General features: G+C 55.2%; 1 protein-coding gene across 1 annotated transcript; it reads right to left on the reverse strand.

The window, feature by feature from the left end:
- Nucleotides 1-1,326: 1,326 nt before the first annotated feature.
- On the reverse strand, nucleotides 1,327-13,842 carry SIGLEC15 (sialic acid binding Ig like lectin 15). The gene is made up of 6 exons (XM_030336497.1): nucleotides 13,731-13,842; nucleotides 6,449-6,508; nucleotides 5,692-6,075; nucleotides 4,237-4,623; nucleotides 3,150-3,180; nucleotides 1,327-1,408 (listed from the first exon to the last, which is right to left on the reverse strand). Exons 1-6 carry the CDS (start codon nucleotides 13,780-13,782, stop codon nucleotides 1,327-1,329), a joined length of 996 nt encoding a protein of 331 aa, XP_030192357.1. The 5' UTR covers nucleotides 13,783-13,842.
- Nucleotides 13,843-16,514: the final 2,672 nt, after the last annotated feature.

Genomic DNA, 16,514 nt, shown 5'->3' on the forward strand with positions numbered 1-16,514 from the left:
CACCCACTGCCCTGCTTATTAACTTGTGAAGATCCCTCACACCTCAGGCCACCTCCCCAGCAAAGCATCAGCGAGGACCCTTCCTTATTCTAGGTTACCACCCTAGCTTTTGGAAAAGTTCTGAGGGAAAGACTGTCCCCATTGCTTCTTCAGTGCCTGGCCCGGTGGCCCTTTGCTCTTGCCAGCTTGCCCTGGGCTCAGGCACACCTCCTCCCTGTCCCCTGAGCCCAAGAACTGCAGGAGCTAAAATGCACAGGCTCACACAGAGGTGTGAACACGGAAGGCAGCACCCTGCAGTCAGTCTGCGAGGCCTCGGACAAATGCCGTGAAATCGCTGGTGCTTTTGGACCTCTCACGCGCCGGGTGGATGCAGGTCATAGGTGGAGGTCACAGCCACAGCTACTTTATCCACACGAACCTGCAGCCCAGACTTCCCCTCTGACCTCTCAGCTTTCGGTCCTTAAGGACAGTGAATCCCAGATGCTGTCAGATGATGGGTGTTTCTTTTCCCAGGGGACCCAGCTCAAGGCAGTGCAGAGCAGCCAATGGGGTAAGAGGTAGGCACAGTGTGTGAGGCAGTCACAGACGAGACCCCAGGGGGCAGGGGTACCAGGCTTCTCACCGCTGAGTTGATGTTCCTGGGACCACTGATTTGCACAGCCCCAGACACAAAGGTTTGCTCTCTGGAATCCTTGTTCTTGGCCAGGCTGGTGTGGGGCCCCCACTTGTCCAAGAAGTCTCTGCACGTCCCAAGAGTGCCTGCAAGGAGGAGCCCGTGGCCTCCCCCCCCCGCCCCCCGCCGCCACATCTGTACATGGTTCTATACTTTGCAAAGTCCCTTCATATCCATAATTTCTTCAGATCTTGATAGTCCTAGCAGCCAGGAGGGAAGATTATTGTCCATGTTCCAGAATGGACAAACTGAGACTCAGAGAGGTAAAAACATGCCCTAGTCGACACAGCAAGTCAGAGCCTGGGAGCCCCTCTGACCAGTGTCTTGCCCGTTTTATGATGGCATTCTATGTAAGAAAGGGCCAGAACTTGTCTGTGAGCTTCACGCTGAGCTCACGCACACACGCACAGACACGTACACACACATACACATTCTTTCAAAATGCTGGTCCCAGTGATGGGGGCTCTGGGACAGACATCCATGTAAGAAACCACTGAGCCTCTGTGAATGGGGTCTGGACTCCCTTTGTGGGGGGCTGCCTGGCAAGGGGCTGCCAAGGTGGCTGGCAGCCAGGAAGGGCTGTCCCAGCCAAGCCTGGCATTGGCCTTCGCTCCTCATGCTGTACAAGAGGATGCCAGTGGCCAAGGGGCTCCTCACGGTAAACATGTGGCTGCTGGTGGGTCCCGAGGGCTCATCTGGCTCAAATTCTCATAGTTGGACTCCTGAGCCTGGGGCCTGTGGACAGGAGAGAGTCGGTTGACCACCCGATACAGAAGTGGGGTCATCACCAATTGCCCAAACCATGCCCCAGCGACGGGCAGGAAGGAGACACGAAAGGGGACTGGGGCCTATATCCAGCAGGGCTTGCGGACCAGCTAAAGGGTGGAGGAAGGGTAGGGGCAGCAGCTGTGGAGCGGGGAGGAGGCTAACACAGGGGAAGGCAGCCCAGACCACAGAGGTGCTATCTTCTCGAAGGGATCTCATTGGTGGCTTCAGCTGTCTTGTGTCACATGCCCTCCAGACTGATCTCCCGGGCTTGGCCTCCTGAGCTCCAGCTGCTCTCCTGACTTTGACTTCTCCCCAGGGACATCTTAACAGGCATCTCACACCTACATGTGAGTGCTCCCATGATCCTCACCACCACCCCCTTCTCTCTCTCTCGTCTTCATCTTAGTGGCACCCAGGGTGACAGCTCCAAACGGGGCACCCTGGCTGCCTCCCTCACTTGTGCTGCCCACCTGGCCCTATGGTCAGCCCCGCCTTCCACCAGTCCCACCTCCCCACCTCCACCACTCGACCTCCTTCCTAGTGTCAAGCCAGCCTCAGCTTTGGTCAGCAGCCACCCCAAAGGTCTCCTGGCCCCCACTCTTGTTCGGATGGGGCCACCTGTCTGCTTCAGTGATTTCTCATTGGCCCCTTTCCAGGTCGCCCCTGAGCCTTTGACTTGCCCAGTGACTGCCTCCCTCCCCTGGGGCTCTGCTGCATGGCCCTGTCCATTTCCTTCGCAGCTCTTATTTTAGAATCTAAGATGATCTTGTTTAGGTGTTTATTAAATTCTCCACATCATGTGAGTTTTCTGAGGTCAGGGGGTTTTGCTGTAGCGTTAGCATCCAAAACAGCGTCTGGTACATGGCAGGTACTCAATAAATACTTGAACACTCAGCTTTCTGATTTAGGTGCCTTTAGCAAAGAAAAGGGATATCGCACAGGTTTCCAAGAATGTGGGGGATAGCTGGCCAGGCAGCTGGAGAGAGGGGACTGGGCTGGCATTATGGTTTTTCCAGCCCCCAGGGCACAGGCAGGGATGGAGTTATAGGAATGCCAGGGCTTGTCCAATGGGCCCTGAAAGACTGTGTTCCGCCTCCCCACTCCCCAGCATCCCAGGCACACTGCCCAGGGTCAGTGAATTGGATTCTTTCTTCTTCAACACAGACTTCCACATGAGCAGACACTGGGAGAGAAGGGGAGCCTGGACACGAGGGTCAGCACTTCCTAGCTTAAACCCTCTGAACCTCTAATGGCATTTTGTTTGTGAAACCTTCAGCTTTGGGGGAGAATCAGTGCCCCCAGGTGGCTTTTGTGTGAGTCTGCCTGTTCTACAATGCTTAGGAGAACAAGAGGAGACACAGCCTTGAGGAATCACATCTAGGTGTGGACATAAAACAGAAAAATGGCCCTGCAGCACCAGGAAACCAGGCGGGTCTGGGAGAGATGCCAGGGCGAGGCTCAGACTGTAAATGCTGGGGGTGGGGTGGGGAGAGCAGGTCACCGTGGCCTGGTCAGGCCAAGAAGGACTTGGGAGACCGAAGAGGAAGGCTTTGGAAGGCCACAGGGAGGGTCTAAACCCTGGTCAAGTTCCAGCCCCCAGTCCTGCCCTTTGCCATTCTTTATCCTTACGGCACGAGCCTTGAGAAGCCTGCATGCCTTGCTTGGCCAGTGGGGACTAGAGCCGGGTGGGTGAGGGCAGGGTACTCACCGTGGTGGGGTGTCCTGGGCAACTGGGTGCTCTGTGTAGGGACAGAGAGAGAAAGAGAGAGGAGAGGCATGAATCTCCATGGTCGTCGCAGGCTACAGGCCCTGGCTGCCCACCCTACCCCACTGTGGAAAGTGGTCTCAAGGGACGTGTAACAAACACTAGCTGGCAGGGGGTGAAGTGGCCTGGCAGATGACCAGGAGTTAACGAGGAGGAGCGTGGAGTGAGGAGCGGCCCGGCAGAAAGACCCGTCTTTCTGAGGACCGTGCAGCACAGAATGCTTGGTGGGTGTGAAGAGCCAGCAAGACGGACGGCACAGCCACAGGAAAGGAGGCAGCAGCCAGGGCAACTGTGACAAATTTTGGATTTCATCCCAGGAGAGGCTGAGGCCGGTGCTGCTGACCTGGGCCTGAGAGGCTCTGGGAAGCCCCTCTCTGGGGCACGAGCAAATTTCCCAGCCAGCTCAGCAAGAGAAGCGTGGGGTGAGCAGCAGCTCCTGAGGACACCCTGTTAGCTCACACTTCCTCACCTCTGTGTTTGCTGTTCCCTCTGCTGGGAACACCACCAGCTCCTTGTTTGCTTTTCTGAGTTAGCTCTCACCTTCCCTCCTGGCCCCTATCCAGATGTCCCACCAGAGTGAGGCCTGCCAGTCTGTGCTTGGGTGGTACCTGGGCTCCAGGACAGCCCTTCCCCCTGCAGACTGGGCACCTCTTACTCAGCTCTGTATTCCTAGCACCTACACAGCACACAGTAGGTCCTCAAGATGCTTACTGTAACATAACGGAATGGTGCTATCTGGGAAAGCCTCACGTGTGGTGGTGTCATTTATGGGGTGCCGCCAAAAGGGCGGCGCTATACTTTCTGGGTCTCTATCTCTGTGCCTCTGGGTGGAGGCAAGTTCCGTAACCTCTCTGGGCTCCGCTTCCTTGGTGTAAAACAAGGTCCTGCTAGTTCCCACCTCCTGGGCTTTACGCAGGGAGAGGAGAGTGAGTTGGAGCATGGGTGCAGAAAGTCTGTTTGGGCTGGGTTACGCCAGGTGGTCAGCCGGGCGGCCTTACCTAGAAGGAGAGCCCCCGCCCCTCGCACCCACCTGGGCGGCGGCGGGCGACGGCGCGGGCGGCCATAACGCCGAGCAGCAGCAGCGCCTTGAGGCCGAGCGCCCCGAGCGGCAGGGCGAGCGACGAGGCCCCGGAGGCGCCGTGGAATCGGAACAAGTAGACGCTGGCCTCCGCGCGGCCCAGGCTGTTGGACGCCGTGCACGTGTAGCGGCCGTCGTGGACCAGCGCGGGCAGCTCGGCCGTCACCTGGTGGCCGTGACCCTGTCCCTGACCCGGGCCCGGCACGGCGGCCGAGCCGTTACCCAGGGCCGGGCCGGACCAGTCTAGGACGGGCGGCGGCTCCCCCTCGGCCGTGCAGAGCGCGCGGAAGGAGTGCGCCGGACCCGGCAGCACCGAGAGGTTGACGATCCGCGGGGCGGCTGCGGGCAGCGGCCAAGGGGTCGAGGGAGAAAGCGAATCCTGGTCAGAGCAGAGGGGGCAAAGGAAAAGGCAAGGGGGACCCCTCCCAGTCCCGTTTAGTCACCAAGAGATTTGGGGGTGGTTGGCTCAGAGAAGAGGGAGTAGGCGCTCTAGCGCCACGGTGCCTGGGTCCCAATAGAGATGTGGCCTTGGGCAAGTTATTCCGAAGCTCCGTGCCTCAGTTTCTTCATGCGTAAAATGGGGATCGCTTTCTTTATGGGGTCGTTGGGATTTGACAAGTTAATACATGTGGGGTGCTTGGATTAGGGCGTGGCCCATTAGCAAATGCGCACTCAACGGTCGTTATTGTTGCGGTAGCTCAGGGCTGGGGACTGTCTGCTGGTAGGGGTTCAAGGGCACTTCCCACTCCCAGACAACCTGTCTGTGGCAGGGTGGCGAGGGCCCTGGGGAGAAACTGAAATGCACTCGGAGAGGCAGCCCGGCCAGCCCAAGGGCACATGGGAAGTTCGTAGCAGAGCCAGACTGGAGCCCAGAACCGGATCCCCACGGCAGCGGGGTGGGGCTAGGATATTTAAAAGCTCTCCAGCTAATTCCAGTGCACAGCCAGGGTTGAGAACCACTGTTCTAGGGACCGGGGATCCTGGTGCCCACTTCTTTATGCCAGAGTCTAGCAAAATACTGGGCACTGTGGGCTCCCTGGGCATTCCCCCCCCCCCAGGGGGCTGCGGGTGCCCTTCAGTGCACAGAGCACATATCCCATTGCAGCCTTTGCCGTATTCAGGATTACTCGTGCTTCTCGCCCCCTAGACTGCGAGCTCCTGGGAACATTCACTCTCTGCGCGCTTCATTACAGTGCCCATTCCCGGGCCCCATTCAGCCCTTCTCGGAGCAAGCGGTCTGCATTTTTAACTAGTTCCCACGTAGCTCGTAGCCATCGCCAGTGAGACCCCCCCCCCTTCCCTAGAGAGATGGGCTGTGTATGGCTCCCCGGCGGGCGCAGTGCCGGCACCCGGAAAGCCCTCTGGACGGGGCGGGAAAGGGGGCCGGGACAAGGGCACGGCGCTCACCGGTCACGCGGAGCCGGATGCCGTGGCGGCTCTCGTAGCGGTCGTGGACGTCGCCGGCGAACTCGACGCGGCAGAAGTAGCGGCCGTCGTCGGCCAGGGCGAGGCGCTCGACGCGCAGCGACAGGTCGTTGCGGCGCGGGTTGCCCAGCAGCCGGAAGCGGCCGTGCAGGCTCAGCGCCGTCTGGCAGAGCTCGCTGCCCCGCGCCGCCGCGCACCGGAACACCTGCGGGCCCGCGTACGCCTCGCCCGCGCGCCAGATGGCCGTGAGCGGCCCGTCGTAGTGGCGGTGCGGGTGCGTGAAGGTGCAGGGCAGCACGGCCGCCTCGCCCGCCGCCGCGCTCACCTCGGCCGGCACATGCATGGACCAGCGCTGCGCCGGCGCACCTGCGGGCAGGCGGCCGGAGCGTCAGCCCTGCCCTGAGGCCGCGCCGGCCGCCGTCCCTCGGACTCTGGGGGGCGGGGGGAGGGGAGTCCCCACCGGGAGGTTTGGAAACCTTAGGACTCTGGGAGCGTCTCCCACCTGGGGGCCCAGAAGCCCACCCCGTGACCGTGACCCGAGAGGCATCTCCCGGGATCTTGTCTCCCGGGACTCTTGAGGTGCCTGGGACTATTTGCCTCATTCGGGCGGTCCCACTTCACCGACAGGCCCCTTGACCCCATACTCTTCCCTAACCCCTGCCCTGCTGCAGAAAAGCCCTGGATTCCATGGTTACATTAGTCCCAAGACCCCCGCGGTAGTGATAATAAAAGCACTTACTGTGCACCTCCGTGTTGAGCAAGTTCCCGGTAGTATCTCTTTTAGTTCTCACAAATGATCCTAGATGTAAGCACAGTTATTCCTGGGTTGTATGTAATAAACTGAGGCACAGAGAAGTTGAGTGATTACATAAGGTCACACAGCTAGGAAGCAAAGCCGGAATTCAGACTCAGGACTGCCTGATTCCACAAACGCATGGAACCTTGGGGCTCATCCAAGGAGACCAACACTCCCATTTACAGAGGGGAAACGGGCCTTGGCAAGGGATGGTATGTTTTGAACTTAACGTGTTAAATGGGATGAGATTCTTTGAGAATCCGGGTCAACTGAAATGGGCTTCCCAAAAGGCCCGATGAGCTGAGAGACCAAGAGTGGTAGACCATTGCGCTGCCTTCTTGCTCTGCGCAAGCGCCTTTGGGCTGTTTCCTCACCTCCTGTGTTGTGAGCCTCTGAAGTATGGTTGAGCTAGGGTCTGGAAGCTGTGCTCCGCCTTCAGCTTGAAGATGACGGGAGAGCCTCTGCCCCTGTTGTTGCATATGTGTGCTGCTTTGGGGAAGGGGTGAGCAGGTGGGTGGGTGGGTGTTGGACCTGGGCCTTGGAGGATCAGGATAGGGGTGGTGTCTCCCTGAGGAGGGAGGACAGGCTGCTAGTTCTACCCAGCTACAACGCTGGATGCAGTTCACAAAAGGGATCCTTAGAGGGAATAATATACCCACTCTGGTATTTCCCAAGAGCTTTGTAATTTACACAATTCTTTTGTATACATCATGTCACATGACCCCCAAAACACCCTAGGGGAGAATGACTCGGGGAACTATTATTATAGATGCGAAAATGGAGTCCCAGAGTCACACAGACAGATGCTGGGAGAAACCCAGCTTTGCTGACTCCATGTCCAGTGCTCTTTACTCTTTGGGGGTAGCTCATGTCCTGGTTTGGAATCCCCGCAGCCCACAGACAGTTACCATCCGTCCTCCAAGAAGCCCATCCCATCTATGAATTATCTACAGGTCAGGACATTTCTTCTGCATAGAACCAACATCTGCCACTACCCACATGACCCTCTTTGGAGCGTGCACATCCTCTCACGGTGATGGCCCTTCTGGGACCCCAGCATGGCTATCCTGGACCCATTAAGTCTTCCCTTCTCTGGTGGAAGTCCCGGGGCCTCCCCTGCTCCTCCCCTTCCTCACTGCCCGCTTGTTGCTCTCCGTGCAATGTAGTGTCCTGAGCCGGGGACTCCAGATATGTGCTGCAGGGGCGTGTGTTGCACGTGTCCTGCAGGGGTGTGCCGCAGATGTGCGCCGTGGGGGTGCTGGACCAGGAGAGTGTGGTACGAATTGGGTTGTGTGAGCTTTGCCTCGTATAAAATGACACTGTGGGCTTGTGCCGAGCTTGCAATCCAGTAAAACCACAAGTTCTTTTTTCACGCGATCTGCTTATAAGCCAAATTTCGTTTCCTCTAAACAAGTGGAATTATGCTTTTGAACCCAAGTGGAGGACTTGACATTTACCTCTACTAAGAGCTTGTTTGCTCAGTTGTTAATAATCAAAGGGCCTAGTTTCAAATCTGAGAAACCCTTCCTGAAGGTTTTGCTGGTTTACTCAGTACCTCCAGCTACAGAAACGGTTTCCCCACTCTTGAGGCTCAGTCCCTGCCTCAGTTTCCCTACACTTCTCACCCTCTGTAACCTCAGCCTCTTTTGAGCTTCTGCATCTCGCAGGCATCCTGGAACCAGGTACTGATTCCCCAGAGGTATTTTTTTGCTATTGTGCATTCATCAATTAGGAGGTGTTTATCAGACATGTCCCACTCTAAGCCAGGCACTTGGATACAAGCCAGGGTTACAAAGATCAATAGGTTACCTTATCAGCCTGCTGGAGCTCACCACTCAGAAAGGGAGACAGATCTGTGAACACATAATTACACTACAGCCTGCCAGGTGCTCTAATGAGGGACACGAACAATGTTCCCTCTGTCTGAACAAGTTTCCTGGCCCATATCATTCACCAACTTCCTCCCAGTCATCCCCAGGTCTCTGCTGAGTCTTCCTACAGAGGGGAGGCTTCCTTGAACCCCAAGGCTGGGTCTGGCACCCTTGCCTTCGGCCCCTGGCCTGGCAGAGGTACATCCTCCAGGCATCCAGAAGCTCTGGGAGGACAGGGACCACGTATGTGTGGTCGAATTTGTGTCATCACTGCCTAGCACGGCACTTGCCACAAACCAACTGATGTTGAATTGGATTGCTGTAAAAGGGCGGAAGGGAGGGTAATCAGGCTGGCAGGGGAGGGTGGTGTGGCTGGGGGAAGAGGAAGAGGTGTGCAAATATTAGTCAGCGAATGCTTGGAGGACCAGCAGATCCTCGAGAAAGAAGTGGGATTTTCTAAGATTTGGTGTAGACGGAAGGAGCTCTAGGCAAAGAGAGGTAAGGACATGAGCATAGAGGTTGCAGGCATGACGAGATAAGGGAGCCAGAGTACACAGTGCTTTGGGTGCTCACTGGGAGATATTTCTCATTTCATTTCATATGTACGACGACCCAATGAGAGACTCGCGATAGCCTCTTCTGGGGAAGAGAGAACTGAGGCTCAGGCCACATGACTGCCCAAGGTCACTTGACTCACCAGAATCAGAGCCAAGGCTTCCCCCTTGGTGGCTCACGTTTCTACTCTGTCCTGTGTACTGTGTCGCTTGGGGATGACAGTCTAGTTTGGAACATCCTGAAGTGGGATACAGATGGTCTGCCACGGCCTCTCCCTCCCTGGGGGCTTTGCTCTAGGAGCAGAGAGGGCCCACAGAGGCCCTTTCGGCCAGTGTGAGGATCTTGGCTCCAGTTAAGGGGAGATTTGTGTTTCCTGTTTACCTGCTGGATGGTGTTTCAAGAGGAAAGCACCTGGACTCCCTGTTACATGGAGACTTCGGACACATCCACTCAGGGACTCAAGGGGAGGGTGGGAGGTCCCGGCAGGAACTGCCCAGGGAGCACATGCGTTTGCTTTGGCAGGAATCCAAGCTCCCCAGCATCCTGTGACATTTGTCATTCCCTCTGGCAGCTCATGCCCGTCTTTAGGACAAGAGAGGGATGACTCCTGAACTAAAACCAAGCCCCCTTATTGTGGAGTTTCTAATCTCCTTGCCTCAGGACTATTAGCCTCTGGGGACAGCAAGAGACCCACATTCTTCTCACTGTCCACCTTCACCACTCAGTGGTGGGCCACAGGGCATGCTGGCAAGCTTTCCTGCTTTGGCACAGCTGGACCTGGGTGACAGTCTCACTTGTGGTCATTCTTTCCTGGGCTCTTATGAGCACCCAGTCTGAGCCTGGCACTGTTCTAGGCTCACTCACTTATGGGTGATCTTTGGGCAGATTACTTACTGTCCCAGGTCTCAGACTCCTCTGCTGCAAAATGGGGCGCCTAATACCTTCCTCATGGGCTTGAAGGTTGAATGAAGTCACACGTGTAGCTCGCCCAGCAAATGCTCAATGCACGTTAGCCCCCTTCTCTCACCAGCCCTGCCAAGGGAGGGTGCATATGAGGGAGCAGGGTGGGGGTGCTGAGCAGTGGCGGGAAGTGCTCTGGGCACACACCTCAAGCCGATGCAGCAGGGGTGAAGATAGGGGACGCTGACATCGCACCTTTGGCGGCTCAATTTAGCATCTTAGGGACCGTGTGGGCAGTCAGGGTGGACCGTGCCTCCCAGGGGATGGCCACGTGTTGCTCAGAGCTGGAGTCCCTCAGACCTCCCCGGTGCTGCCGCCCCCTCGGCCCCATGATGGCTGACATCACCAGCAGACGGCAGCCACTCTCATGAGGCCAGCGATCTGTAAGGGGGCCACCCTCCTTGGGGACATTTGGCATGCTAGCAGGGGTGTTCTCAGGGAGTGACTCTGGCGGTAGCCTCTTGGGCATGGTGGCACCTGGAGTGTCAGGAGAGGGCATTTGAGGGCAAGGGGAGATGTTCCTCTTGGCCAGCAAACCTCACCAGGGAGGTGTGTGGGTTGAGCTGGGGCACACTGCCTTCTGTCCACTTCTCTCCTGCCTGCGTTTGCTCCCAGCAATTCTTTTTGGGGCCTGTGTGTTGTGCAGATAGGTTGTCAGTGGAGAAAAGGGGAGAAAGGGCTGCAGACCGGGGAGGGGGGTGGGGTGACAGAGAAAACAGGAAACCCATCTTTCAGTGTGAGCTGGACCCAGAAGTTTCTAGGGAAGGGATGAGGAGCAGGGATGCATGAGGGAAAGGCCTGGCTGTTCTCCTGACCTCGGGGTTATCCAGGCTTCTCCCGTAGCCTTGCCTCTCGGCCACACGGCTGTGGACGTGGCCCCGCTTGCCTGAGCTACAGATGGAGAGCCTCAGCTGACCGTGCCCCGCGGCCAGTGTCTGCCCCAGGGCGCTGCTCTCCCGAGTTCCCACTCAGCCTGTCTCTGCCCGTGCTTCCCTGGCCTTCTCAGAGGGCCCTGCTCCCTGTCAGTCCTTCTCCACCCCAGGTAGGACTTCTCAGCCCAAGCTACTGGCCACAGTAGCCGCCAGGAGCAGAAGCATCATCCTGGCTCGGGGAACTCTCCCGTTTCCCCCCCGGACCCATGACAGCAGCCCATCTCCTCCTTGGCCTCTCCCCGCACCCCATGTCCTTGCTCACTACTGAGATTTGTCTTGCCTTTTGGTTTGTTTTGCGGCAGTGGTTCAGAGCTAATAAATTCCTTTGAGCACAAGCTTTGCTCTGGGCTCCCCACCGCTGCATGTGGATGGTGTAAAGGTTGGGGCTTGCACTCAGAACCCTCTGGTTCAGCCCAGGCTGTGAGAGCCCAGAAAAGTTACCCGACTTCCATTGGCCTCCCTAAACAGGCACAGGGGTCCTTGCACTGCAGAGCTGGGGTGAAGAGTAGATGAGCTGCTTGTCAGGGCCTGAGATGGGAGCCCTTGAGGGTGACAGTGACTATGATCGCTCTACCTACTTATCAGAGGCTTGTGGACCAACTGCAGTGTTGTCCAAAGTCACCCAAGTGGTCAGAGCTCCCAGACCATTGTTCTTTCCACCTGCATGTTCCCTGGCATCTCCAGCTTTCTGAAAGCAGATCCGTGGGGAGCCAGACGGGAAAGACAAGAAGACAAGGGAGAGTGTGTGTGTGTGAGCCCCTGGGAGATTAGGGGCTGCCCCAGGGCGCTGGGTGCTGAGGGTGGGTGGCATCGGTAAGAAGAAGGGCACAGAAAGGGGAAGGGGGGTTTCCTGGACAAATTCCTCCCACTTTGTTTTTGCCGACGGCTTGCCCTGGCCCTATGCTCAGAGATGCAGCTGGGGGGCAGAATGTGACGCGCGGGGACCCTGCTCACGCAGCCCCTCAGGCTCCCACATTGTAGCCTAACCCAGCCCGGTCGTCTGGCCTCTTGCCCAGGCCTGGTGTCACACGGAGAGGCTCATAGGTGAACGGTGCCAGAGGGGTCTCAGAAAGTGCGACCCTGCTCACCCTAGTTCCGTGAAGCAGCTGCCAGTGTGAGAAAAAGGGATCCCCTCCCCAAGACGCCTCAGCCTCCCTGGGTAAATCTCAGTACATGGCAGGAACACTTGCGTGGTTTAAGTTTTGTTCTTGGACACGTGACTGCTCATACTTCCTCTACGTCTTTTTGTCTTTGACTGATTCATAGCCCCTGACCCTCAACAGCAGAAAAGAAATAAACCAAAACAAGCACCCCCACCCCCACCCCGCCAAAGCTAGCCTCTCTCAAGGGTATGTGACTTCAACAAGATTTCCTTGCCATTTCCTTGCACAATCACTGAGCACCAGGACTGTGCTGGGGGCTTTTATATACATGATCTAATTATCCTTCACAGCACCCCACGAGGCACCAGGGACCCCACTTTGCTGATGCTCAGAGAAGTTAGGCAACCTTTCCAGGGCCACACAGGTAGTAAACAGCAGAGCCAGGATTTAAAGCTGTGTATGACGTCAACACTTATGCTTGAACCGCTCTCTTATCAGCCCAAGATCCGGGCAGGGTCACCTTCTCCAGCCCCCACCCTCTAAGTGGCACCCTAAATCATCCCAGGGAGTCAGCCGAGTTAGGGCACTCTGGGAAAAGAAAGCCTCTCCCCTATCAGCCACCACTGGAGGGCTCTGTCAGGGGACAACGGGCAGTGCAGGGTGGGGACTGGGGTCGGTCCAGTCTAGAGCCACACATCCCAGCCCCACCCTACACCACACTTACCAATTAAAGTGGCCAGCACTTCTAAGAGCTCTGTAGACAGCTGCTCTTATCCAAACCCGACCTGAACTGGACTCTGCCTCAGTTGAATGCTCAAGAGGAAGGAAAAGGAGCCTAAGGTGTGGGAGTGTATAATCCAGTCATGGAGACAGGACCCCAAACAAGGAATGTTGCCTAACAGCTTAGAACACCATGATATCAGAGATCACTAATGTGGCACATGACGGCCAGTGGCCATGCACATGGAGGCACCGACGCTGAGTCCAGGGACATATCCACAAGAGGGATGTCTCAGGCGGGGGTCCGGGAAAGGACTGGGGTCTGGGCCAAGGGGCTCGGAGGATGGCTTTTGTCATTTATCCCAATTACCCTCAACTATGTCGAGCATCAGAATGACCTGAGAAGATGGTTGAAGATGCAGACTTCTGGGCCCTGTCGCCTGATATTCTCATTCTGCAGGACTGGGGTGGAGCCCAAGGGTCTGCATTTAAACAAATACTCTCTTCCCACTGAAATGCTGCTACCGATGGTCGATGGTCGGTCGGTAACAGAAACACCGTTCCCAGGGACACGAACTCACTGAGCTCAGTGCCAATGACGTCGTTACCTAAGCCTGCGGCAAAGGGTTCCCATTCACGCCTTGGGGTTCCCCCTGAGCGGTCAGGATGCCCTCTATCGGTTGCCCTGTTCCCCATGTGAAATCACCCCCACTCTTCCCCCAAACCCGTTATCCCTCTGGGCTGTGCCCATCGTGACACAAAGCACTTGGATGACCGCAACACCCGAGGTCCCTTCAGAGCCTGGACTGTCCGCCCCAAAGCTTGCCCACTATCTCCTTGGATCCTCACAGCGGTGGCTGAGCTGGTGGCCTTTCTACAGGTGGGGCTCAGAGAAGTCAGAGGATTGCCTAAAGTCACCGGAACCCAAGATGACACCCGGGCTTGAACTTGTGGCTTCTGTCAACGCAGCTTCCCTAAGTGCAACCCGGTTGTCCCAAGTTCAAGGAGAGAAGACTGTACCTAAGATTCTGTGAGCATCTATTCTGTTCTGAGCAGTGGCCACAGAGAAAAGTGGGAAACTTACCTATAGGGAGGATGCCCACCAGGCAGGCCAGGAGCCGGAGGGACCATTCCATGCTGTGAGTGTCTGGAGACCCCAGACCAGCCCCACACTCGCCTAGGCCACCAGGGAGAAGCCTCCCTGATGAGGAGAAGGCAGGTGAGGGGGTGGGCTGCGTGCCCAGGCCTGTGCCCCTACTGGGCTCCAGGCTCCAGGGGAACTGGGGAGAGGCAGTTGGGCAGCCTGGATATGATCAGATGAAGCCCGTGGGGTTTAGTCATGTGGAAAACCAACAGGGGAACCACTCAGATGATTTTCCAGGACAGGAAACAGAGAAGCACTTGAGGAAGAGGAAGGACCCTTTCCTGGGGCCACTGGTCCCTTTGAAAAAAGTGCTGCTCTTTTGCTGCCTGCCCTCTCTTCCTCCCTTCTTCCCTTCGTCCTCTCTCTCCCTCTACCCGCCTCCCTTCCCCCTTCCCCTTCTCCCTTCCTTCCCTCTTCCTCCCTCTTTCTACCCTCCCCTCCCCTCCCTTCCATCTTACCTCCCTTCCTTCCCTCCCCCCTCCTCCCTCTCTCATTCTACCTTCCTTTCTCCCTCCCCCACCCCTCCTCCCTCCCTCCTACCACCCTCTTCCATCCCTCCTCCTTTCTTTCCCTCCTTTTCTTCTCTACATTTTTAGTGTGCCAGCACAGGTTTTCATTTTGATGAAGCTATCTTCCTGTGGCCATGCTGATTCTGAAGTGGTGATTATTCACAGAAGAAAAGTCCTCTCCAAAATGTAGTCATCATTGACAATGGTTACATTACCAAGCAGCATAAAAGGGAAATAGTAAACTTACTAAGCAAATCAATCCAGACAAATATGTCAAAATGCTCAGAACATCAAAATGTCAGATAGAAATATCCTACCACAGGGGCAGAATCTCGGTATCTGTGCCAAGGAGGTAATCAGAAAGCTGAACAGAAAAAACGGCTAGGTAGGAGGCTGGCCAAGGTGAGCCAATGCTTGGGGAGAGGGAAATGTTTTAGTTAGGATAAATGCTAATCTGTTGAGAGAGAGAGAGAGAGAGAGAGAGAGAGAGAGAGAGAGAGAAGTTCTCAAATACAATAGATTTTTTAAAAAATGGAAGTTGATTTCTGTCCCATATATCAGTCCCAAGGTGAGCGATTTACGTAGGCAGGTGGCCTTGCTTCTCCAGGTCATTCAGGGATCCAGGTTCAGACCTACTGTTACTTCCTCACCCCCTTCTCCATTGTTAATGGCCTTAAGGCTGAAGGTGGCAATCAGGCTTGTTCAAGGGGAAAGATAGAAACTCTAATTGGCTTGTCTTTTTGGTTATCCATGATCCAAAAGCTGTAGACATCACATCCACTCACCTCCATTGGCCACACCCACGGCAAGGGAGCCCTGGAAGTGTGGTCTCTAATGAGGTGATGCTATGGTCAAGCTAAAATTTATTACCCTGGAAGAAGGAAACAGATGTTGATGGGTGGTTACTTGTCTCTGCCCCAAGTGTTTGCTATAACTCTAGAAAACTAAACTTTGGGAAACAATCAATTCCATAAACTCTAAAATGTCCTTGAAGGATGCCCCCTTATTTTATATACAACTGAGAGAGAAAAAAACTTTGTACCTTTTTATAATCGTAAGATGCCATTGGCTGTAACATGTATCGGAATTCAGAAATGTTAAAAATGTGAAAAAAATGAGCATCTTAGAATTGATGAAGTATAGTTCCTTTTTGGCTTTTTGGTAACATATTCTCAACAACAAGAGCCTTTTCAGGGGCACCTGGGTGGCTCAGTTGGTTAAGCATCCGACCCTTGATTTTGGCTCAGGTCATGATCTCACCATTCATGGGTTCAAGCCCTGCATGGTGCTCTGTGTGGACAACAGAGAGCCCGACTGGGATTCTGTCTCCCTTTATCTCTGTCCCTCCCTCGATGCCCTCCCCCCCCCCCCCCCCCCCCCCCCCGCCCCCCAGCACACTCACCACTCACGTCTTTCTCCCTCAACAGTAAATAAATAAGCATTACAAAAACAGAAAAGGAAGAAAGGACTTTTCAGAGGGGTCCTCCCTATGCTAGGAGGAGCCACAGAGAAGAGATGTATGTCTGTGTCTAGACCAGGGTTTTACAGATACTCTTTCTCAGATCAAGGAGGTTTTTTGTTCTGTTCCTGGTTTGCTGAGAGTTGTTAACGTGAATCTAGTGTTGAATTTTCTCAAAAAGTTTTTCTGAGATAATTCTAAGATTTTGTCTCTTTAGTGAATTACATTGGTTTTTCCAAGTTGAACCAGCCTTGTGTTCCTGAGATAAACCACACTTGATCATGAAGTATTATCCCTTCTACATATTTCTCGGTTCAGTTTGCTAATATTTTATTGAGGATTGTTTAATTGTGTCCATGAGGGATATCGATCTGTAGTTTCTGTTTCTTGTAGTGTCTTTGTCTGGTTTTGGCTTTAGAGTAATGCTGACCTCATACAATGATTCAGGAAATGTATCCTCCTCTTCTGTTTTCTGAAAGAGATTATGAATTGACATTATAGCTTCATTAAACATTTGGTGGATTCCCCAATCATCTGTGCCTAGAGGTTTTTTGTTGTTATTGTCGGAAAGTTGAAACCTATGAGTTTAGGGGCACCTGGGTGGCTCAGTCAGTTGAGTATCTGACTTTGGCTCAAGTCATAATCTTGTGGTTCATGAATTTGAGTCCCACATTGGGCTGTCTGCTGTCAGCACAGAGCCTGCTTCAGATCCTCTTACCCCTCTCTCTGCCCCTCCCCCGCTTGTGCTCTGTCTCT

Source organism: Lynx canadensis, chromosome D3 (genome assembly GCF_007474595.2).
Source record: "Lynx canadensis isolate LIC74 chromosome D3, mLynCan4.pri.v2, whole genome shotgun sequence".
NCBI classification, from domain to species: Eukaryota; Metazoa; Chordata; class Mammalia; order Carnivora; family Felidae; genus Lynx; species Lynx canadensis.